General features: G+C 38.4%; 1 protein-coding gene across 1 annotated transcript in view; it reads right to left on the bottom strand.

The window, feature by feature from the left end:
• Positions 1 to 5,459: 5,459 nt before the first annotated feature.
• Ghr (growth hormone receptor) overlaps positions 5,460 to 24,537 on the bottom strand; it is a 243,728-nt gene continuing 224,650 nt past the window's right edge. The window contains 5 exon segments of the mRNA XM_051172293.1: positions 5,460 to 7,386; positions 7,627 to 7,696; positions 19,053 to 19,143; positions 21,049 to 21,085; positions 21,087 to 21,218. Of these exon segments, the coding sequence (XP_051028250.1) occupies positions 6,409 to 7,386; positions 7,627 to 7,696; positions 19,053 to 19,143; positions 21,049 to 21,085; positions 21,087 to 21,218 (1,308 nt within the window). The 3' untranslated portion in view covers positions 5,460 to 6,408.

Genomic DNA, 24,537 nt, shown 5'->3' with positions numbered 1-24,537 from the left:
AACTCTTTTTCTACTTGGTGTCTTAGACAGGTCTTAATTTCTTTGTATATCTCAACTTTTTGTCTGTAGAGTATGATTAATAAGATTTTCTACCCATTAAGGCTGTTGTGCCAATTACATGAATTTATGCACTTAAAAGATGATTGGGTTTCTTGCCTCAAGTGTTCAAAAATTATTATAATTTCCAGTGTTGTCCAATAGTAGTTGAAAGTGTACCTGCTGCAAAGTTTTTAAAATGAGAAATACACGGTTTATTTTCATTAATTTGATTTTTCTATAGGATTAAAATTTTATAAAGCATAGAAATGTAAAAAGTAATAGGATTACTCATATCTCATTATTAGAAAGGTGGGACGGCATAGCATGAGAGCTGGTTCCAAGCCGAGAATTGAGTCTCCGTTGTTATTTAAATAAGGTTTCTTTAACATTGGTACCAACACACAGATAGAGATATTAAGAATAAATGGATACTGAGATTCTTTACATGCTGACGAGGGACATTGACCTGTGGCTTTCTCTCATTTGCTGTGTCTTTACCTGGGTGTGGTATTAGAGAAAATCTGGCCTCAAAGAAGGAGCTTGGAAGAACTCTGCATGTTTCTTTTTCTCTTGAAAGTCTGATAGATTTCTTGGTTTATTATTTTACTTTTTGACTTCTTGGTTTAAATGTGATGATTCATATTGATCTAGAAATGTGTCCATTTTCTTTTAGATTTTGTAACGTAATGAAGTACAGGTCTTTGAAGTGTCCCTTTATGATACTCTGAACTTCTTTGGTGTCTGTTGTAATGTTTCTGAGTTCATGTCTGGCACTGGGGATTTGGGTCTTCTCTTTCTTTCCTTTGGTTAAGGGGGCTGAAGGTTTGTTGATCTTGGTTAACTTCTCAGGGAGCCAGCTCTTACATTCACTGGCTCTTTATCTTGTTTATTTTATTTATTTCTGCTCTGACTTTTATTCTTTCTTCCCACCTATTGGATTTGGATTTTATTTGCCCTTGTATTTTCCAATTTATTGGGTTGCATCATCATCAAGTCAGGGTTTTGTTTTTTGTTTTGTGTGCGTGCTCTTTCTGTTTTTTATTTTTTTAAATGTAGACACCTAAAGCTTTGCTTAAATTATTACAAAATTGTAATTTTCAGTGTTGTCCAACAGTAGTTAAAAGTGTGGCTGCTGCCAATTTATGATTTTTTTGAGTGAGAGATGCAAGATTTACTTTCATTAATTTGATTTTTTAAATAAAATCTTTAGATACAAGTATATGGCCTTGAGTGACCACAGACACCAGGAGAGTAAAAAGGGGGAAAGGAACTTCATATAAAGAGGTAGTAGGGCACAGGTGCCATGAAGGGAAAATGAGAAAAATGAGATGGTAGGACTCTAACTGGGAAGTGGGGACTGATGGTAGTATAAAGGGAAAGGAAGAAAGAAAGACTAAAGAATACTCAAGATGTTTGAAAAAGCCATAAGAAACATTATTTAATGTTTATTTAAAAGTACACACATATCTATACAAATGTGTGTCTATATAAATATGTGTATAAACTATATATGTGTGGGTGTGTGTGTGTGTGTGTGTGTGTGTGTGTGTGTGTGTGTGTGTAATTTAAATCGCGTTATCTGACTTGGGATGACAATGTTCCCCTGAAGAAACAGACTAGTAATGCCAGTGTCAGACATGCAAGACTTTCCTTCTAGCTGTGAATCACGGGAGCCTTCTGTTGATGACTACTATCTAAGTTGGCTCCATATCCTGTCTACTATGAATAGAGCAGCAATAAACACTATTGTGCAAATCTTTATGTGAGACATGGACCTGTAATCCTTCATGAGGACTGGAAGAGCTAGATCATCAGGAAATTTTATTTTTAGGCTTTTTTTTTTTTTTTGAAGAATTTTCACACTGATTTCACCAATGGCTACATCAGTGTTCATTTCCACAAGTAGAGTGGAAAGGATCCTCGTTCCCCTCACACTCACCAGTATTTGTTTGTCTTCTTGTATCATCATACTTATTCATTTGCATACGCTCTGTCAATCTTGCATCCCTAGGGTGAAGTTGTCTTTGTTATGATCATCTTATTGCATTCTCAAACATGGAATAAAACTCTTAAAACCATGCTTGAGAATGCCAGAAAGAGGCTTCATATTCCTTGAAGCTTGAAGTACAGGCGTTTGTAGGATGCTAGCATCTGAACTCTGGTCCTCTTGATTGCTAGGCAAGTCTGTTAGTTTTTTTTTTTTTTTTAAGTATGTGCTTCCTTTGTGCTTCTGTGCCACAATCTTGCTACTTCTATTTCAATTTTAAAAATTACTATTCTACCCGTTATGATGGTTTGTAATCAGCAATGCTTGATATCATATTGCAATTGTCTCAGGATGCCATGATCCATGCCCATACTGGATGGCAAACATAGCTGCAGAATGCTTTGCGTGTCAACTGCTGTGCTGACATTTCCCCTCCCCTCTCCTGTTTCTCAGGCCACCTTATTCCCTAAGAAACAATGCCACAGAAATTGGCCCAGTGTCTGCCTTCATCTTAATTAAAAGACTGAGAAACAAGAAAGTTATGTTAATTAATAATTCTTCAGTGGCTTTTATGAGTCCAAGTGAAAGCAGTCATGTTAAAAGATAAGACAGGCCAAAGGCTAGTCATTTGGCATCAAATATTTGTTCAAGCTGTGAACGTGAAGGGAATGCTTGCATTGGCTTGCAGTGCGTAAGTGGGGTAGAGTCATAACAGCTGAGGGACAGCTGCCTTGACGTGGGGAGTAGTGGGAAGATGCTGAAGTTTCAGTGGCTGACATGTAGACCTTATAAAAGTTTCATGTGACTGAGAACATTAAACAGTCTTATTGTTGTTTCCAAAAAGGCATAGGCACTATGCACAAAACAGCAAACAAGCCACAGTGTCCTCTTGGGGCAAAGTCTAGTGCAGAAAGGAAGCCCAACTCTCTTTAATTCTTTGAAGGCTGAGGAAGGTGAGGAAGCTGTAGAAGAAAAACAGGAGGCACAGCAGAGGTTCTTTGTGAGGTTTGAAGAGAAGGAGTCATCTTCGTTACATGAGTGTACGAGGGAAACATCAAGTGGGCACAGAAACTGCAGCAAGCCATCCAGATAGACAAAGGTGGCTATAGTAAACACACACAAGACTGCTTTATTTTGAGAGACGATGTATCCTGGGACTCTAATCGTTACTGATGAGAAGTCTGTGCCCACCTTCACAGCATCAAAGGGCAATATGAGTGTTTTGTTAGAGGTGATGCAGCTTGCTGCTTTAATTCTAGGACATAATTTACTATTATGAAGATTCATTTATAGTATACTGTTTTTACTTTATAAATGGAATCATAAACCGTAGACAGTACATGTGTTTACAACATGGTTTGTTAAGTATTTTAAGCTCACTGTTGAGAACTGCTGGTTAGAAAAAAAAAAATCTTTAAAATATATTACTGTGGTGTGGAAAGAAACTTTAAAGAAAGATTTACTTATTTGTATTTATTTGTATGGCTATTTTGCCCATATGTATGTCTGTGCACCATGTGTATTCAGTGCCCACAGAGTCCAGGAAGACATTTGATCCCCTGGGACTGTGGTTATAGAGAGCTGTTTAGCTGACATGTGGGTGCTGGAATCCACTGGCTCATTTTGGATACTTGGTTCCAGGCTGGTGGCTCTGTTTTAGGAGTTGTGGAACCTTTGGGTCTAAGGACACACCTGACAGAACCAGGTAGCTGGGGTAGGGACTGAAAGTTATATTTGCCTCTAGTTCCAGTTGGAGCTTTGTTTCCTTATCCTCTAAGATGTGAACAAGCCATGGTACAAGCTCCCATGGTTAGAGAGCAAGCTGCTCCAGCTGCCGTGTCTTTCCAACCTCTAAACTGCAAACCATAACAAACCTCTTGCGGCTAAGTTGCTTATTCAGGCAACAAGATAGCAAGTAGTATAGAGATTTATTGTCTGCTTCCTATGATGACAAGTAGTCAACGTGACAAAATCAATATGTGAATCCAGGGGGAAATGCTCGCCCTGATCCCACGTAACTCACTCAAGCTAGTACTGTAGCTTAGAGATCATGCCCAGCATCTCCCTTTTCCCATTTCCCATGTACTCCACATCACTTGGCCTCGCCATTTAGCTTTTATGATGTGTTTAAGGTGTGGCTCTGTAAGTTTCTGTTCACATGAAGGAGCCTGAACAGAAGGCACAGTCCAGACAAGAACACAGCTATCTTAACCACCTCTGCCCCTCTACTGGTTTGTGATCCACTACCCACTGATGTTTTTAAACTAACTTTGCTAAGTCCTTTACAATGTGCTAGTCTCAATACACAGCCGGGTTAAGGTGCTTCATGGTGGGGCTAATAGAGACACACCAGCAGAAATTCAAGAAAATAAATTTATTGAACTTTGAAGGGAAAAATCCACAGACATAAAAGAAAATTAAATATAGACTGCAGGACACAACTAGTCATACTGTGAATAATGGCTTGTGTGGCCAGCAAAGTACCAAAAAAAAAAAAAAAAAAAAAAAAAAAAAAAAGACATTCTGGACCGGTTGAGGTATTTTAGCTATTTTTTTTTTTTTTTTTTTGGCTATAGAAATGTGGTCAGCATATGGCAAAATGGTAAGATAGCTCATCAAAACACACATCTTTAAGCGGAATAGATTCTAAGTTCATGATATTTCATATGAACTAAATAATGTAGCCGTTGGAGAAACCATAGCAGCAAGGTAGCAGAAAAATCTATTAGAATCTATTACAGAGTCACACGGTGGACCTTAAACACCCAGTGCTGGTTTTCACTGTCTCTCTCCTGCAGGAAAGAGAGTGTAAAGATCACTAAACATTAAGCCTGTTTCCCCACAAAGGTCTGAGAAAAACACTGTTAAAAGCCAAAGGTAATTTTAAAAATTCAAGTGTCTCAAAAAATATTTAACATGAGGAACATTCTTCAGTGGACTGAGAGTCCACTTTCTTTCATACATCTTTTAGAGGGATAACCCAAAGAACTATGTTTATGTTATTAGGGAATCGAAGGCTGATTTTTTTTTTTTTTTTTTAATTGTGTGTTTTACCCAGTTTGAGCTCGATCTTCCTGGGAGGGTAAGAAGTGATGAAACTCTTCTTCCTACTTGAAATACACCTTTAAAAGATTTGATGACAAGGTTTCTGTTATTTGGTTAATTAATTCTGAGTTTTCCTTTGCGACTGGAAAGTCATTTATTCTGTTCCTTTTTGCCATGAATTAAAAGCATGTGTCTGGCTGTGATTCAAAGACCTAGGTCTTTGATTTTCTATTCTATTACCTGCTTAAGTTTCTCCAATTTGCTATTGGATTTCACACGTGAATTTCTTTTTGTATATATGAGTTTCTTAGGTTCCTAACAAAAACAGGCTGTGTTTGACATCACTCCACAGGTGGGAGGGCCTCCTTTTTCTGCTCGCTGGGCTCTCAGAACCCGACTCTGTGCGCTCCTGCTGCGTTTCCACATCCTAGCCAAGCATAACACCATCACTCATACTTCTCTGACTTGTAGCCCTGTGGCTTGAACTTAAATTTGGTGAAGAAAGCATTTCTTTCATCATTACCATTCTGTTATTGTTTGGTGTATGATATGTTTGTTGATCCGTATAAAACTTTTAACTTTTTTAAATTAAAAAATATTTGTTTAAAAATTTATGTTTATTCCAATAATGCATGTCATTAGACATTTTAGATTAAAGAATTTCTGGGAGTTATAAAAAGGGCTTTGTAAAAATCTAACTTGTTTGTTTTTCTTTAGGTAGGTTCATTGACCAAAGCACTAAACCCTCTTTACACTGTAATTGTTACATTCTTGAATGGATTGTTGTGAACTACAATATGCGTGTAGTATATTATAAAATATCCATGCTTAAAGTGTAAATTATTAAAAATATCTGTATCAATTTTATGTCAAAATAAATGTTTGCATATCCAAACTAGGTTTACCTTCTCACTTAGTTTTAGTTGCCAGTTATTTTTAAAAAAGAAAAAGAAATTAGCCTGTGCTATAATCTGCATTCAATTTCCTGAACTGCAAAAGCCATCTGATTGTTTTGCTTTTTCAAAAAGCATGATTTACATACATGAAAAACATAGCTATTTAATGCTTAATATCACGAAATTAAGACCCCACAGAACAATCACTGCCACTAAACAGTCCTAGAGACAATTTTTAAAAATATTTATAGTTCACAATGGGAGTATCTATCTGATTAAGCATTCTTGATTTTCCGTCTTATGATAATGTTTCTACATTTCCAGAAAAGGAATTTTCAAATCCACATTCATCCTCACACTCTCCCAACACAGACTGAAAACACAGTTTTTGGTTTAAGCGTTCATGCCCAGCCATTTCTTTGCTATTAAAGATAGTAGAGGCTACTGCATGGCTTTGTTCAGTTGGTCTGTGCTCACATAGCCACAGGAGGAGAGGAGCTTCTTTTTATCAGGCAAAGGCAAAGCAGCTGCGTTGAGTATAAGGCCCTGTGGAGACTGCACGGTGTGAACCGCGGTGTAATCTGGGATAGCCATCTCCGCATCTGGAGCAAGCTCCGCTGTCTTGGACATGCGTGCAGTAGTGGTAAGGCTTTCTGTGGTGATGTAAATGTCCTCTTGGTTAAAGCTTGTTTTTAGACATGACATGGCCTCCATGTGAGGGGCCACAGTGATGCACTTTTTGGCATCTGCCTCACAGAAGTAGGAACTGTTCATGCCGTAATTTTCTTGGCCGAGAGCACCCACCTCTGGCTGTTGGTTGTCGCACTGGGCTATCCCCGCCTTAATCTTTTGGCCTGGGGAAAGGACTACACTGCCTGCTGGTGTGATGTCACTTACTTGGGCGTAAAAGTCAGTGTTTGCCAGTGAAGCAGGATTGCTCATCGGGGTAGAGGCCAGTTGGTGGGTTGACTCAGTTTCACTGCTCACAAGTGCCTGTGGTTTGTCTTCTTCCACTGTTGGCGTAGTACAGGGGTGCAGAGAGCCAAGGGAAGCATCAGAAGGCGAGTTCTTCAGATTCTTCCGGTCAAGGCACAAGAGATCAGCTTCTGCTCTTAACTTCTGTGGCTGAGCAAACTCTGAGGTACCATCACACATGTCATTGGTGTGGAAATCAGTGTCCAAAATATCAGGATCGTAACAGCTGGTACGCCCAGAATCATCATCTTTTGCTCCGAGGATATTAATTGATTTCTCATGGTTGTTGCTTAGAAGTCTGTCTGTGTCTGACCCTTCAGTCTTTTCATCTGCATCATCAATGTCTAGTTCAATAAACTCAACCCAGGAGTCATCATTGTAGAAGTCAGGTTTGTAGTTATCATGAATGCCTAAGATAGTGTTCACTTCCTCCAATTTTCCTTCCTAGGAGGCAGACAGAAAGTGGAGATCTATGAAAAGCAACTCAAAACAATTACATAATTTTAAATAGGGTGCACTAAGTTTTCAAAACAAACAAACAAAAACAAGAAAACCAAAACAAATAAAAACAACCCAAACAATGAAGACACCAACCAACCAATGACAAAACAAAACCTTCTCAAGAGAAGGCAGTATTCTTCAGGAATTACTTCACTGACTGACTCAAAGTTTATATTTAATTACCTTGAGAAGATCTGGATCAATTCCTTTAATCTTTGGAACTGGGACTGGGGGTAAAATCAGCATCTTAATCCTTAAAAACAAATAAAGTTTTATTTTTACATCTTAAAAATTACATAGTATCTTATTTTAAAAGGTAGAGATGGAATATAGCCAGTGCTATCATTTATTCTAAGTTTTCTTTTATTTTGTATAAGAATAAATCTCTCAAAGAAATACAGGAAATACAATCAAACAGGTGAAAGAAATGAATAAAATAATTCAAGACTTAAAATAGAAATAGGAGCAAAAAAGAAAACACAAATTGAGGGAATCCTGGAGATGGAAAACTTAGGTAAGAGAACAGAAACTACAAATGCAAGCATCATCAACAGAATACAAGAGATGGAAAAGAGAATTGCAAGCATAGAAGATATGATAGAGAAATTGATACACCAGTCAAAGAAAATGTCAAGTCTAAAAAGTTTCTAACACAAAACATCCAGGAAATTTAGGACACTATGAAAAGACCAAACCTAAGAATAATAGCAATAGAAGAAGGAGAAGATTCCCACCTCAAAGGCCTAGAAAATATTTTCAACAATATTATAGAATAAAGTTTCCCTAACCTACAAGACGCTTACAGAACACCAAATAGTTTGGATCATAAAAGAAAATCCTCCTACCACATAATCAAATACAAAATGTACAGAACAAAGAAAGAATACTAAAAGCTGCAATGGAAAAAGACAAAGTAACATATAAAGGCAGACCTGTTGGAATTACACCAGACTTTTCAACAGAGACTTTAAAAGCCACAAGGGCCTGGGTAGATGTCTTGCAGTCTCTAAGAGACAACAGATGCCAGCCTAGACTACTATATCCAGCAAAACTGTCACTCAACATAGAGGGAGAAAACAAGATACTCCATGAAAAATTCAAATTTAACAATATTGTTCCCCAAATCTAACCCTACAGAGGATTCTAGGAGGAAAACTCCAACACAAGGAGGATAACTATACCCAAGAAAACATGGGAAATAAATAATGTCATACAAGCAAAACCAAGAAAAGGGAAACACCACACACACACACACACACACACACACACACACTACCACCAACATCATAATAACAAGAATTAACAATCATTAGCTATTAACATCTCACAACATCAATGGACTCAATTCCCCAATAAAAAGACACAGGTTAACAGAATGGACGTGAAAGTATGACCCATCATTCTTCTGCATACAAGAAATGCACCTCAGCAACAAACACAGACATTATCTCAGAGTAAAGGGTTGGAAAAAGATTTTTCTAAGCAAATGAGCAAATGGACCCAAGAAGCAAGTTGGAGTAACCATTCTAATCAAAAGGACATGTCATACTTATCAAATGAAAAATCCACCAAGATGATGTGTCAATTCTGAATATCTATTCCCTAAATGTGAGGGCACCTACATTTGTAAAAGAAACATTACTAAAATTTAAATTGCACATCAAACCCCACAAGTTAATAGTACAAGACTTCAACACCCCTCTCTCACCCATGGACAGGTCACCCAGACAGAAACAAAACAGAGGAATAATCAAGTTAACAGATGTTATGAATCAAATGGACCTATCAGATGTTTACAGAACATTTCACCCAAACACAAATGAGTATACCTTCTTCTCAGTATCTCATAGAACCTTCTCCAAAATTGACCATATACTCAGACATAAAGCAAGTCTCAAGAAAACTGAAGTAAGCCCTTGTATATTATCAGACCACCATGGATTAAAGATAGATTTCAACAACAAAAAGCCTACAAACTTATTGAAACTAAACAACTCTCTACACAGCAACTAATGGGTCAAGGGAGAAATAAGAAAGAAATTAAAGATTTTCTAGAGTTCAATGAAAATGAATGCACAACATTTCCGAACTTATGGAACACAATGAAAGCAGTGCTAAACAGAAAGTTCATAGAACTAAGTGACTTCATAAAGAACTCGAGGTCTCATACTAGAAAAAAATTTAAATGTTTAAATAGCAATTTTATTGTTAAGGGGTAATATTGAGTAATGATATTTGCAATTTCAAAGGAGTCTATAATTGCTGTAAATTTATTTAGCTTCTTGGAAGGATATAAAAAATTAGAAGGAGGCAACCCTCCTAAGAGAGAGGTGTTGGGGAGGAGTGTGGGGTGGGTAAGAGAGAAAATCCTGCTGTAATGTCCCAGCCACCGTAAAGCCACCTCGTGTTTATACTTTCTCCTGTTAACAAGGCTGCTTTATTGAGATTTATTTGCTTTCTGCTTTATGATTTTCTACTTTAGGGAAATAAATACAACTTCAGAAAAATCCTATAATGACTAACTCACCAGCTTTTAAAAATAAGAATACAAACAGTGCTGATTGTGTACTTTTAAGGTAATTACCACTTTTCAGGGTCCATCTTATTCAAGAACAATTGATGAGCTAAAGGGCTTCAAAACCTACTGCAGAAATCTCTTGTGCATAACTCCAAATTTATTCCCCCACTGGGAGATTGGAAAGATTTTTTTAAAGCCTGAGAATGTTAAGATTAAAAAAAATCAAAACAAGGTAAAAGAATTGATTTGAAAGAAGATTAAAATATAAAGGAAAGGATAAAGTGAGGGGATTAGCGAATCAGCATTTCATGCTTGGTGGGAAAGCCTGGCTCAAGAAGACTTTGCTACAGGCACTTATTCTAGACTGACATAATAGAAATTTAAAAGCACACCTGAAAGCTCTAGAACAAAAAGAGTGAAATAATCAAACTTAGGACTGAAGTCAATGAATTAGAAACAAAGATAAGAACACAATAAATTAAAAAACAAAAACAAACCAAGAGCTGGTTCTTTGAGAAAATTAATAAGATAGACAAACTCTTAGCTAAGTTAACTAAAAGGCAGAAAGATAATATCCAAATTAACAAAATCAGAAATAAAAAGAGGGGCATAACAACAGACATTGAGACAATCCAAAGAATCATTAGGTCTTACTTCCAAAGCCTGTACTCCCCACAAAGCTGGAAAATCTAAACAAAATGGGTGATTTTTTTTTTTGGTAGATACCACTTACCAAAGTTAAATCAAGATAATGCAAACAATTTAAATAGATCTATAACCCCCAAGGAACTAAAAGGGGGTAATTAGAAGTTTCAAAACCAAAAAAAGCTCTGCGCCAGATGTTTTCAGCCCAGAATTCTACAAGACTTCAAAGAAAAGTTATACCAATATATACCAATATTCCTCAAACTAATCCACAAAGAAGAATTAGAAGAATATTGTGAAACTCATTCTATGAGGGCCACAGTCACCCTGATACGTAAACAACATGAAAAGTCAACAAAGAAAGAGACTTTCATACCAATTTCCCTTGTGAACATTGATGCAAAAATACTCAATAAAATACTCGCAAGTCCAAGAACACATCAAAAACATCATTCACTGTGATCAATTAGGTTTCATCCCAGGGATGAAGGGGTGATTCAATATATAAAAATCCATCAATGTAATCCACCATATAAACAAACTGAAGAGGAAAAGCCGCACATGATCATCTCATTAGATGCCAAAAAAGCCTTTGACAAAACCCAATACCCTTCATGTTTAAAGTCATGGAGAAATCAGGGAATACAAGGCACATCTCTAAACACAGTAAAGGCAGTATACAGCAAGTCAACAGACGACATCATATTAAATATAGAGAAACTTAAAGCAATTCTACTAAAGTTAGGAAAGATAAGGCTCCCTACTCTCTCCATATTCATTCAACACAGTACTTGAAGTTCTAGCTAAAGCAATATGATGACAAAAGGAGATCAATGGGATACAAATCGGGAATGAAGAAGTCAAAGCATCAATATTTGCTGATGATATGATTATATAATAAATGACCTCAAAAATTCCTCCAGAGAGCTCCTACAGCTTCAGCAAAGTGGTTGGATACAAAATAAACTAAAACAAGCAGACAAACAAACAAACAAAAACAAAAACAAAAAAAAAAAAGAAAGAAAGAAAAGAAAGAAAAAGAAAAACAAAACAAAACAAAAAACAGTAGCCCTCCGTTAAGCAAATGATAAATGGGTTGAGAAAGAAATTAGGAAAATTACACTAGTAATATAAAATATCTTCATATAATTCTAACCAAGCAAGTGAAAGACCTTTATGATAAGAACTTAATGACAATGAAGAAAGAAATTGAAGAAGATATCAGAAGATAGAAAGATCTCCCATGCTCACGGATTGGTAGGATTCGTATAGCAAAAATGCCAAAATCAAATTACAGACTCAACACAATTCCCATCAAAATTCCAACACAGTTCTTCACAGACCTGAAAGAACAATTCTAGACTTCATATGGAAACAAAAAACCAGGGGTATCTAAGACAATCCTGTACAATAAAATAACTTCTGGAGGTATCACCACCCCTAATTTCATGCTGTACTACAGATCCATAGTAATAAAAGCCACATGGCATTGGCATAAAAACAGACAGGATGATCAGTGGAATCAAATCGAGAACCCAGAAATGAATACACACCTAAGGACACCCGATTTTTGACAAAGAAACCAACACCGTACAACAGAAAAAAGAAAGCATCTTCAACAAATGGTGCCTGTCTAACTAGATTTCTGCTTGCAGAAAAATGCAAATAGATCTATATTTATCACTCTGCACAAAAATCAAGTTTATGTGAATCAAAGATCTCAACATAAAAGCAGAGTACACTGGGCCTAACACGAGAGAAATTGGGGAATAACCTTGAATGCGTTGGTACAGGAGAATGCTTCCTGAACAGAACATCAAGAACTCAGGACTAAGATCAACAATTAATAAATGGGACCTCAGGAACCTAAAAAGCTTCTGCAAGGCAAAGGACACTGTCAGTAGAACAAAATGGCAACCTACAGAATAGGAAAATATATTCACCAACCCTACATATATAAAGAACTCAAGAAATTAAACACCAACAAACCAAATAACCCAATTAAAAATGGGGTACTCAACAGAGGAATATCAAATGGCTGAGAAACACTTAAAGAAATGCTCAATGTCTTTAGTCATCAGAGAAATGCAAATCAAAACGACTCTAAGATTCCATCTTACACCCATTAGAATGGCTAAGATCAAAAATTCAGGTGACACCATATGCTGGCAAGGACGTGGAGAAAGAGGAACCCTCCTTCATTGATGGTGGGAATGCAAACTGGTACAACCACTTCGGAAATCTATCTGGCGCTTTCTCAGAAAAATGGGAATAGGGCTTCCTCAAGACCCAGCTATTCCACTCCTTGGAATATACCCAGAAAAAGTTCCACCACAGAACAAGGACATATGCTCAACCATGTTCATAGCAGCCCTATTCATAATAGCCAGAACCTGGAAACAGCCTAAATGCCCCTCAGTTGAAGAATGCATAAAGAAACTGTGGTACATTTACACTATAGAATACTACTCAGCTATTAAAAACAAAGAAGTCCAGAAATTTGTGGACAAATGGATGGGACTAGAGATGATCATACTGAGTGAGTTAACCCAGAAGCAGAAAGACTCACATGGTATATACACACTTATAATTGGGCACTAGCCCAAAAGGCATGTCCCACGAAAGTCTTCATTTACCAGGAGATTGGGATAGATGTAAGGACATACTACTGGGACTCTAGGTAAGAGAAATATAGGAGATGGGAAAATAGAAGGTCCCAGAGTGTCCTAGAAACCTACAGAAGAACATCATGATGAGTGAATCGGGGCCCAGGGGTGTCTGCTTAAACTATTGCACTAATCAAGGACAGTATAATAGTAAACATCGAACCCCTACTCTGATCTACCCACTGTACAGGACATTCTCCACAGTTATATGGAGAGTGCGGACTGACTTTGACATGAACTCTGGTGCTCCATATTTGACCTCCATGTTTGGGGAGGCCTGGTGGCACTCAAAGAAAGAATAAGCAGGATACCAAGATGAGACTTGATAGCCTAAGACCATATAGTGGGGGAGGAGGTCCCCCTCGGTCATAGACCTAGGGGAGGGGAATAGGGTGAAAGTGGGAGGGAGTGAGGAATAGGGTGATACAAGTGATAGGATAACAATTGAATTGTAATCTGAATAAATCAATAAAATTTAAAAAATAAAAATAAAAATGGGGTACTGAGCTAAACAGAGAATTCTCAACAGAGGAATCTCTACTGGTTGAGAAGCACTTAAAGAAATGTTCAATGTCCTCAGTTATCAGGGAAATGCAAATCAAAATGACTCTGAGATTCCATCTTACACCATCAGGATGGCTGATATAAAAAATCCAAGTGACAGCACAAACTGATGAGGATGTGGAGCAAAGCAAACTCTCCTCCATTGTTGGCTGGAGTCCAAAATTGTACAATCACTTTGGTGGTTTGTCAGAAAATTGGAGATAGTTCTACATCAAGACCCAGCTATACCACTCCTGGACATATACCCAAAAGATGCTCCACCATACCACAATGATACTTTTTCAAGTATGTTCATAGCAGCTTTATCGGTAATAGTCAAAACTGGGAACAACCTAGATGTTCCTCAACTGAAGAGTTTAGACCTTTATACAATGGAATATTACTCAACTATTAAAAGCAAGGTCATCATGAAATTTGTAGGCAAATGGATGGAACTAAAAAAGATTATGCTGAGTGAGGTAATCCAGACCTAGAAAGACATACCAGGAGATTGGGATAGGGGTATGTACTCCCCTATAAGTTGATACTAGCCATAAAATAGAGGATAGCTATCATATAATCCACAGACCCAAAGAAGGGAGGGTTCAAAGAAGGATGCTTAAATCTCATTCAGAACAGGAAATAAAATGGACATCTGAAGTAGATGGATGGAGGAAACTGGGTGAGGGAATAGGGGTGGGGATCAGGTGAGGGGAAACAGGGAGAGGGCTGGGAGAGAGAACTGAAATTGGTGGTGGGGGCATCTGTGGGATGGAGGAGGCTCACATGAGTCTATGATGGTGACTCTCACTGTGACTCCTATCAGTCGAGGGTATGGAACATGAAGTGGCCACCTCTTGTAGCCAGATGGGACTTCCAGTGGAGGGAGGGGGAGACAGCAACCAGTACACAAAACCTTTGACCTAGCCAATCAATGACTGGCCCAACTTGAGTCGCATGCCATGAGAGATAAAGCCCATTACTGATACTACCCATAATATTCTGCTATTTGTGCAGACAGGAGGCTAGCATAACAATCATCTGAGAGGCTTCATCCAGCAGCTGATGAAAACATGCAGAGACACACAAACATTGGGCGGAACTAGGGGAATCTTATGGAAGATGGGGAGGCAGGATTGGAAGCGCCAGAGACATTAAGGACACCACAAGCAAACCTACAAACTCAACTAACTTGAACCCATAGGTGTTGGGGGTTGGTCTGGTGCTATGTATTCTAATGCTAATTACTGGCTCTCATGATCTGGTTGCCACCCAGAGGAACACATTCTCAGGTACACCATGTGACATTGTGTAAACTTTGCTTGCTAATATTCTCTGGCTGGTTAGAGTAACTGGCATCCTGTAACTGGGCAGAAGAGAATTAGGCAGAGCTTAGGTTCCCAGGGTTGGGGTCAAGTGGGGACCACCAGGCAAGAGAGAGAAGAAGGAGGAAGAAGATGTAGCAGGAGGCAAGGAAGCCATAGAGAAGCAAGTTGCATGGGCCAGTATGGACCATGAAGACATGGCCATGAGGGCTGGCCTGACAGAAACAACTGAGGCGGAAACAATTATGGCATGTAACTTGGGGTGTGTAGCTGGGAAATAGTGAAATCGCTCAGGGGGTTGATATTTACCCAGTTATGATGTCTTAAAGCTTTTATAATTCTAAAACATCTCTGTATTGATTATTTTGGAGCTGAGTGGTATGGAGAAGCCCTCTAGACTCTAATATCCTTTTCACAACACTTAGGGGCTCACAGAGACCAGACCAGACCAGAGAGCATCCATGGGATGGTTCTAGCCACCCCCACCCACACTCCCGACATATGTAACAGATATGCAGCTTGGTCCTCATGTGGGACCTCTAACAGCAGGAGCAGAGGCTGCCTCTGATTCTGTTGCCTGCCTTTGCAACCCTTTCCCCTAACTGGACAGCCTTGTCTAGTCTCAGTAGAAGATGCTCCCAGTTCTACTTGATATGCCAAAGTGGGTTGATATTCATGCGAAATCTCCCTTCTCTGAGAAGAAAGGGAGGGTGTTTAGAGGGGAGGTGAGGGGAGGTGAGAGGGTAGGACTGGGAGGGGAGGAGGGAGGCCCTACTGGATGTAAATTAAATGGAATAATCTGAGAGAGAGGGAGGGAGGGAGGGAGGGAGGGAGGGAGGGAGGGAGGGAGGGAGAGAGAGAGAGAGAGAGAGAGAGAGAGAGAGAGAGAGAGAGAGAGAGAGAGAGAGAGAGAGAGAGAGAGAATCCAAAACAAAATGTAATAAGACAAGGCAAAAGCCCTTATGTCAATGAGGCAACCCAGTGTGAGGAAAAGAGTGTCTTAAGAGCAGGGAAACATGTGAGAGACACACCTGTTCATACTGTTAGGAGTGTCACAAAATCTCATACAATATAGCAAAATCCTCATTCCAACATAGAAACCAAAATTGCAATGTGGGCCTGCAGTCTTTTTGTTTCCCATTTCTGCCATATGGAGATGCAGCTTTTTCATGAATTAACTCGAAGGCTAGGTTGGTCATTTGATGGGAACACAGAGGAAAGATAGCCTGGGTTGAAATGGTGTCCTGATTTACTTAATTCAAATATGAATGTCCATATGGACTTAGCTGGCTTTCACTTTGAATTATTTGGATTATAATAAAGTAAAATTCTTTCACAAAACTTGAAAGATATATTGATCCTGAAGCCCTCAACATCCCTGGGATTTTGAGCAAGACAGACAAAAGTGGCATTCTTTGGAGCGCTTTAATTTTGGGACTGTGCATTAGTTCTGTGCCAGCTGGTACTATTGTCTACCATTTTGTGCTTTTATTACAACATGAAAATTTGAGTAGTGATAAAGGTTTCTGTAGGAATGTGAAATAAACTGATTCTTTTTTTAAAAACTACAAAAACTCATGGGTGTGCAATAAAAATTTCAAACAAATCTCATAGTCTGTTGATTTTGACTGAGAACTTCATTATTCATAGAAAATGTACTTTTGGAAAGTCTGGTGCACATATTTATTTATACTGCCATAGAGGAAATGAAATGACCTTTGTGGGATGGGTGGAACTGGACACTGTCATGTTCAGAGAGACAGAAAGACAAACATCCCGATGCTGTCATTCAGGTACAAAACAGAGATTTAAATTTCTCTATATATCCACACATATGTGGGAAATGGAAGCAAAAAGGGTACTATGAGAAATGAGGAACAGGTTTGGAGGAATGCAGGGAATGGGGCAGATCATGTGAATCTCTATCTATCTATCTATCTATCTATCTATCTATCTATCTATCTATCTATCACCTATCTATCTATCTATCTATCTATCCATCCAGAAAGAAGAGCGGACTGGTGGGAGGAAGAGAAGCAGCAAGGAGGGGAGAAGGTTATAAACAAAATACGATGCCATATGTGCTTGGACACATCACAGTGAAACCATTTTTTTTTGCTTCCTAACCCCCAAAGATGATAATAAAAAAGCAAAATATGCTTTTATTTAGAGGCAGCTCAGTTAGTAGAGTGTTTGCCTAGCATGCATAGGACTTTGGGCTGAATTCTTAGCACCACATAAAACTGACAATGGTGGAGGCAGGAGGATCAGAAGTTGAAGACCATCCAGTCTGGACAAACAAAACAGAGGCTAATATATATTTTTTGAAATTTTTCTTTATTGAGAAGATGATATTTTGTTGCACACATTTTTAGCCAAAATAACTAGACAACCCCACATGTTTTCTTGGCCTTTGTAGCTTGTAATGAACAACTGGTGTTAAGGGTAAATGGCTTTATAGACACAGCAGTTTTATTTACTACAGTTCCATATAAAATTGGGAATTTTACTGTCTCTATAGACTAATTAACTCAAACCAATTATTTTGACTCTTGTTGGCATTATTCAACATAAAGATATATGTTTATTTTCTCAAATAACTGAAAACCCTACTGTTTCAATTGTAGTAGATGTTTTTGCAAAACTGGAATTGGGCTAAAAAGCTAAGTTCAAAATAAAACTACACAGTGAGTTCTGCTCCCTCCTCACTACATTATAAAATCTGAATATGAAACCCCACAGAAAATTGAGTTCATTAATTTGTAGTCTTTCAACATTGGCACTCAAGATTGTAGGCACTACCTGAATTATTTCTAGTAAAATTCTATTTTGGGTATGGCTAAGTTTGAGGCTTGGGAGTGCTGGATGACCACAACAACTAAAAGCCTATACTATATATTCCTATATTTCACTTGGAGTCACTGGTGCCTCTTGGCTTCAGCTGAAGAACTTGATTTCAATTTCAGATGGTACAGTTGACTACTGGTGGCCCAGCACTGAGGGATTTCCCAGGACGCAGAACTTGTAGTGCAAAGACCAACTGAGTCCTATAATCTTGGAAGTGGTAGCCACATATGTCTTAGAAAGAGGGGCTCATGTGATTCTGAAACTATCTTAAATGCATACAAGGGGCAAACGATATCAATATTTTTTTCTGCATGTTGCATAAAATGTTTTCTGCAATCTCAGCTTTTCCCAAGGGTGGAGGGGGGAGATATTTTATTGTTCAAAGTGATTTAAAAAATCGTGTTGTGTACAAAAATGTAGACTTTCAGAGAGGTTAAATGATACAAACAAGCTGAAGCCGCAGTGGTTGAACAGCTACGTCCAACTTTTTGGACTCCAAGAGAACATAAAATAGAATTTCTTAAAACCCAGAAGGAATTTTGACTGAATTTCCAAACAGGTGAGATATAAAATCATGCATAGCCAAGTAATTTAAATGGAACCCAAATTTATTTGAAATTATGTCTGTAAGCATAAACTTATGCTATAGGAAAGTCTTAGCATGAGTTGTGGCGATGGCTTCAGTTTGTCACTTCGATGAGATTGCACACAATGACCACAATAGACTGCTGAAGGTTTAGCGATACCATGGAGCCCTGATGTGAAGCAGTAGCTTGTTGACCACCTTTGGGGAGCTCTTCTGATGAGAAAGTTTGTCAACATATGCAGTCACTAGAACAAACCTCTTATCATGCTATGTGACCTCCCGATCTAAACCATCCATTTTCTAAGGTAAATGCTATAGACTGAGTGTAGATGCGATAAGTGCAAAATGAGAAATGAAAAATTTCTGAGCTAATTAAAATAACCTTCCATACTGTACAAGGGAAAATTCCAAATAACAAATGGGAATACACATAGAAATCAGAGCTTGTAAGAACATTAAAGAGAGTGTTTCACACCTACCTTTTCTGTTTTGAAAAAATAACTACAATTAGCATCACTGCTACTCCAAATATTCCAAAGATAATAATTAAGAACCATGGAAACTGGAAATCTAAAACAGGAAAGAATATTTCACTAACAGAATTATGAATAACCGAAGCAAAGTTTACATTGCACTATCCTTTTCCAATTGAACATGTTTGCTAATTTGTATTCATATAGCAAACTTGGTTTTTCACTTGATAGCCATGGAAACACAATGGAATGACTTTGGATTTTCCTTTCCTAAGCATACAACATGTTTGTCCATTGTTTAAAGTCCCTTTACATAAAACATGTATATATATACATATTTAATTTCATATATATATAAAATTAAAAAAAAAGAGGTCAAGAATTTGAGAGAAAGTGAGGTGGTGACCATTGTGGTGTTGATGATGGCTCATGGGAGGGTTGGAGGGAGGAAAGAGAAGGGGAGATAATGTAATTATATCACAATCTAAAAATAAAATTATTATAACAAGGGAAAAATTAAAAATGAAAAGTAAATGTGTCAAACAGATTGTTAAAAAAAAAACCAAGCCTATAAGATTCTTATATGTCCAAATGTCTAAGGCATATCACCAGGGTTTCAGCACCAGAAAAAAGCTGTTGCTGTTGAACCAAAGTAAATAATGCCTATTTGATATTTTGAACTGTAATAATATATTTTAGCTTCCACATTGAGGATATACCAAAGTTATAAGGGCAGAATAACCATGATATACCTACACAAACAAAACATGTTTTTATAGCTTTAAAACTGTGGGTTTTATGTACACTGTACTGAGGCTGTTGAGATACTGGTATGCTTTGTGAGCCTTGGGAGGATTTGTCTGAAACCTTCATCTCTTTCCTTAGGATTAAATGTCCCCCTCCCCCATCCTGTCCCCTTGAGGTTTGTTTGTTTTGTTTAAAAATTTATTTATTTATTTATTTATTTATTTTGTATATAGTGCTGCCTGTATGTACACCTGTACACCAGAAGAGGACATTAGATCACATTATAGATGGTTGTGAGCCACTGTGTGGGTTTTGGGACGTGAACTCAGCACCTCTGGAAGAGCAGACAGTGCTCTTAACTGCTAAGCCATCTCACCAGCCCCACAATGTTCTTACCACAGACGCAGAAGCTAACTATCTTTTAATACAGACACCTAGAAATCCTGTGTCATCTCTGTAGGTCTCCTGTGTAGAGCTCCAGATGTTTCATGTGTCCCATGAGTGTGATAACACATGACTTACTGGGCCTTTCTCTAAGTAAACACCACACCAGTATACCCCCAAATCCATAAGTACCACTTTTTTTTTTCTCCAAACCTTGGATATATTTGTTTCTCTCCTGGATACAAATTCAAAACAAGCACATTGTAGAAAAAAATTAGAAATATAGAGGCATATGAAGGAAAAAAAACCACTCCCCTGGAATTCTGTTGTTCAGGGACAAACATTGTATTCCACTATCTGAGTTTCCACCTGCCCTGGGACCCTTCTTAAATCAAATAATTTGGAAACAAAATTCTTTTGTTATTTCTTTAAATTTTATTTTATTTTATTATTTTTAATTATGTGCATTTGTGTATGTGCATATGAGTGCAGGTGTCCACAAGAGCTAGAGATGGCGAATCCTCTGGAGCTGGTGTTACACGTGGTTGTCAATATCTTGAGGTGGGCACTTGAAAATGTACTTGGGTCCTGTAGAAGAACAGGAAGTGCTCTTAACCACTGAGCCATCTCTCCAGCCCCTCCTTTGTTTCTCTTTCATTGCATACATTTCCTACAGATACTGACTTCAATGTCTTGCCCCTGATATGTGAAACTGAAGAATATTGACCTAGACAATATACTACTATTGGAGGCATACATTAGCATTTATTGTCAAAAGTCATGCTAGTTGTTATTTAAACACACACACACACACACACACACACACACACACACACACACACACACACACACACACACACACACACTTTACCTTCTTCTTTACAGGTCAGTGTGTCCGCTGGAGGAAAATGTTATGTGGAGTATGTTACTGAAATCGCTGAAAGACCCAAGGCTGCGTTGTCTGGTTCTCACACGTAGTTCATATTCCTTTCCCAGTACCATAGCATACAGTGAAGTGTCTGTTCCCCAGATAGGGCCAATCTTTCAAAACAAAATATAAGGACAAATTGCCTCAGGCATCAACAACTCAATGCACAAAGTCTTCAAGTGTTTTCCCTTTTCTCTTTGAACTGCATTTCTAGAAAGTAACATTTTAACATGTCCAGTGGCAGTTGGCTATTAAACAAAATAGAATGAGACAAAGTATGTAAAGAATAATTTTGTTAAAATAATAATTCTCGAATTTATTTTAGTATAAGCCCAAAGCTATACATTTGCTTAAAAGATGCAGCCAGGTGCTTGCATTAGGTTGTGAAATAGTTGACTAAGGTTAAGTTATAACAGACTTAAGCATGGCAGAGCTATAAAGGAGGTTATAGATATGTCACTTACTTATCTGGGACATTACACTTTTGTATGGAGAATATACTAGAATGGGAAACCCCATATTTCCATACCAAAACAAATGATGGCCATAAGCAAATCAGATATCTGTAGCAAATATATTCCCAGGGAAATTTGTGTAGTCATTTATTAACAATCACAGAACTCAAAATGGTTCTGGAAATACTATAGTTGTCTTGAAATGCCAAATAATTTTATCAAAAACACTTTCTTTATGCCAAAAGTCTCAAATCTGCCTCAGGATGGTCTGTTGCTCAGGAATCTGCATAGAAACGTGTGAGGTAGCTATTTCTTGTGAACTAAAGCACTCTCTTCTGGGAAGAGTGTCTTTGGACTGTGGGAATAAGCAAAACCCACAAGACTGGAAGTTTGCAAAGCCTAGAGGTGTCATAAGGCCTTTCTACATGGTCACTTAAACAATAACTATTGCTCAGGAGAGGAGACTGTCCAACCAGCTGAACTCCCTGCAAGCTCTACAGGGAGCAGTAGGCCTTAGCCTTCCTGAGTCCTCACCTATGCTGCGTTTGAGTCAAACGTACTCCTGTAAATAAGTCTCATTTATTCTCTTTCTATCACTCAATAAACTTACTGGTTCAGTAACCTAGAATTAGGTGGAACACTTTTGTTGATGTGTTATTGGTACTCTATCTATAGGGAGTAAGGTTTGGTCACATCCCCCCAGGAAAATGCACACAACAGTCACTGGAGACCCTGAGCTTTGAGAATAAGAATTTCACAGTTTGTTTTTACTTTATTTTACTTTTATTTCTCTTCTTCCAGATTTCTTTCTATTTGCTTGTTTGTTTAATCTAGATTCTTGTCAGCCATCGCCCTCTCCTTCCTCTCCTTCCAGTCCCCCTTCCCCTACTCCTCAGAAAAAGGGAACTACATTACCCACCCAGCCCAGCTTATCACATCACATCAGGCTTGAGCTGCTTCTTTCCCCCTGTGGCCTGGCAAGGCAGTCCTGTCAGGGGAAAGTGATCAAAACGCTGGCAACAAGAGTCCATGTTAGAGACAGCCCCCGCTCCTCTGACTATAGGACCCACATGGAGCCTAAGCTGCCCATCGGCTACATCTATGTAGAGGACCTAGGTCTAGTCCATGCGTGGTCCGTGGTTGGTGCTTCAGACTGCACGACCCCCGTGGGCCCTGGTTCGTTGGCTCTGTTGTTCTTCAGGAGATCCTGTCACCACTGTGTCTTTCTATCCTTCCTCCTACTCTTCCACTAGACTCCCTATGCTTCGCCCAGTGTTTGGCTGTGAGTCTCTGCATCTGTTTCGAAACCCTGCTGGGTAGAGCCTCTCAGAGGGCAACTCTGATAGGCTCCTGTCTGAAAGCATAGCAGAGGCAGAGTATTGTTAATAGTGTCAAGGGTTGGCCCTCTTCCACCGGGAGGGTCTTGGGTTGGGTAGGCAATGTTGGATATTCCCTCAATCTCTGCTCTATCCTTATCCCTGCATGTCTTGTAGTCAGGGTAAGTTTTGGTCTTTCCCAAAGTTTTTAAAGTTAGGATATTCTTTCTCCCAGAATTAGCCTTATAAAACGTTGCTATTAGAGACAGACCCAAGATCCACATCATCACAATCCTTTTCTCTAAGGAACCTGTGGGTGGCAGGGGTTGCATATCATGTACCCTGTATATCGGATACTTACATTACAATTCATAGCAGTAGCAAAATTACAGTTATGAAGCAACAACAAATACTTTTATGGTTTGGGGCCACCACCACATGAGGAGCTTATGTAGCATTAGGGATGCTGAGAACCACCAGCAGTTAGACAGAACCACTGCTCTAAGCCAAACGCTCCAGGCATGTACTGCTCAATGTGCTTTTAGATGTTTTGAGTAGAACACCTTGTTCCTGTTAATAGAAACTGTGGAATATTACCTTCCAACAGCATAGCTTTTCACACTAATAAACCTTGTGATTTGTTTTATTAAGTCAGAAGCTGGGCCTTCAACATCTGAAATGGATTTGTTTTTCCTCCCAGTTGGTTCTAGTCACAAAGTACTTTCCCCCCATCTGTCCATGACAGGTGTGTCTTCTTACAGGGGCCCTGAGTAGATGCAGTGTGTGCATGCTTAAAATATTTTCTTTAAAGCAAGACTCTGGATTTTAAACTTTCTTGTTTTTCATGAAGTAGTTTTGAAAGCTCATGTTTCATGCTTGGGTCAAGGCCTGGTTTCTCTGCTACTGTCATCAATATTATTTATAGATTTCACTAACAACTGTAAATAATCACATAGGGAGTCCCAGAAATCAACCCATGGCCCCTCCCATCTCTATCTTTCTATACTATCTTTTTAGTTTTTTGAGGGGACTTTCAACTGTATCAAACAAGGAACAAAAACTCTACCCCTGGGAACTAGAAAAAGTACAAACCAATCCCAAAGGCAGCAGAAGAATGGGGCTACCAAGTGTCAGAGCAGAAACAGGTGAAATTGAGACCAGAAAAAATACTGGAAAGGATCAAAGAAAAACATTTTATTCAAGTATTTTTAATTTAATTGTGAGTTTTGGCATTTAATAGTTGGGTATCAACTAATAAAAATTGAGAAAAGTTTATTTAATATTCATAAATGCCTATAATGTTTTTGATCAAACCCACTTTCCACCTCTCATTCTTTCCTTATCATTCACTTTTCTCTCCCAACTTAGAGTTCACCGTCTTTCTCTTTTTAAAAAATACTCAGTCTATTTATTGCTTTGATATGCATAGGTGTGGAACCACGTGCTGCAGCACGGAATGCCTCTCAGATCTTACATTGCTGAAGAAAATTGTCACTTTCTCAGCAGCCACCAATTATCAAGAGCTTCTCAGGCAGGAGCAGGACTTCGTAAGGCTCTCTCCCATCCGCACTGGGAGTTTGGCTGGCCCCATCTCCTGTAAGCCTTTTGCTGCAGGCAGTCCCACTAGTGTGAGATCCTGTATGTGAAACTGCAGGGTCATG

Source organism: Acomys russatus, chromosome 30 (assembly GCF_903995435.1).
Source record: "Acomys russatus chromosome 30, mAcoRus1.1, whole genome shotgun sequence".
Lineage (NCBI taxonomy): Eukaryota > Metazoa > Chordata > Mammalia > Rodentia > Muridae > Acomys > Acomys russatus.
Note: the sequence above shows the minus strand (reverse complement) of the source record. Positions and strands in the feature narration are given on the sequence as shown.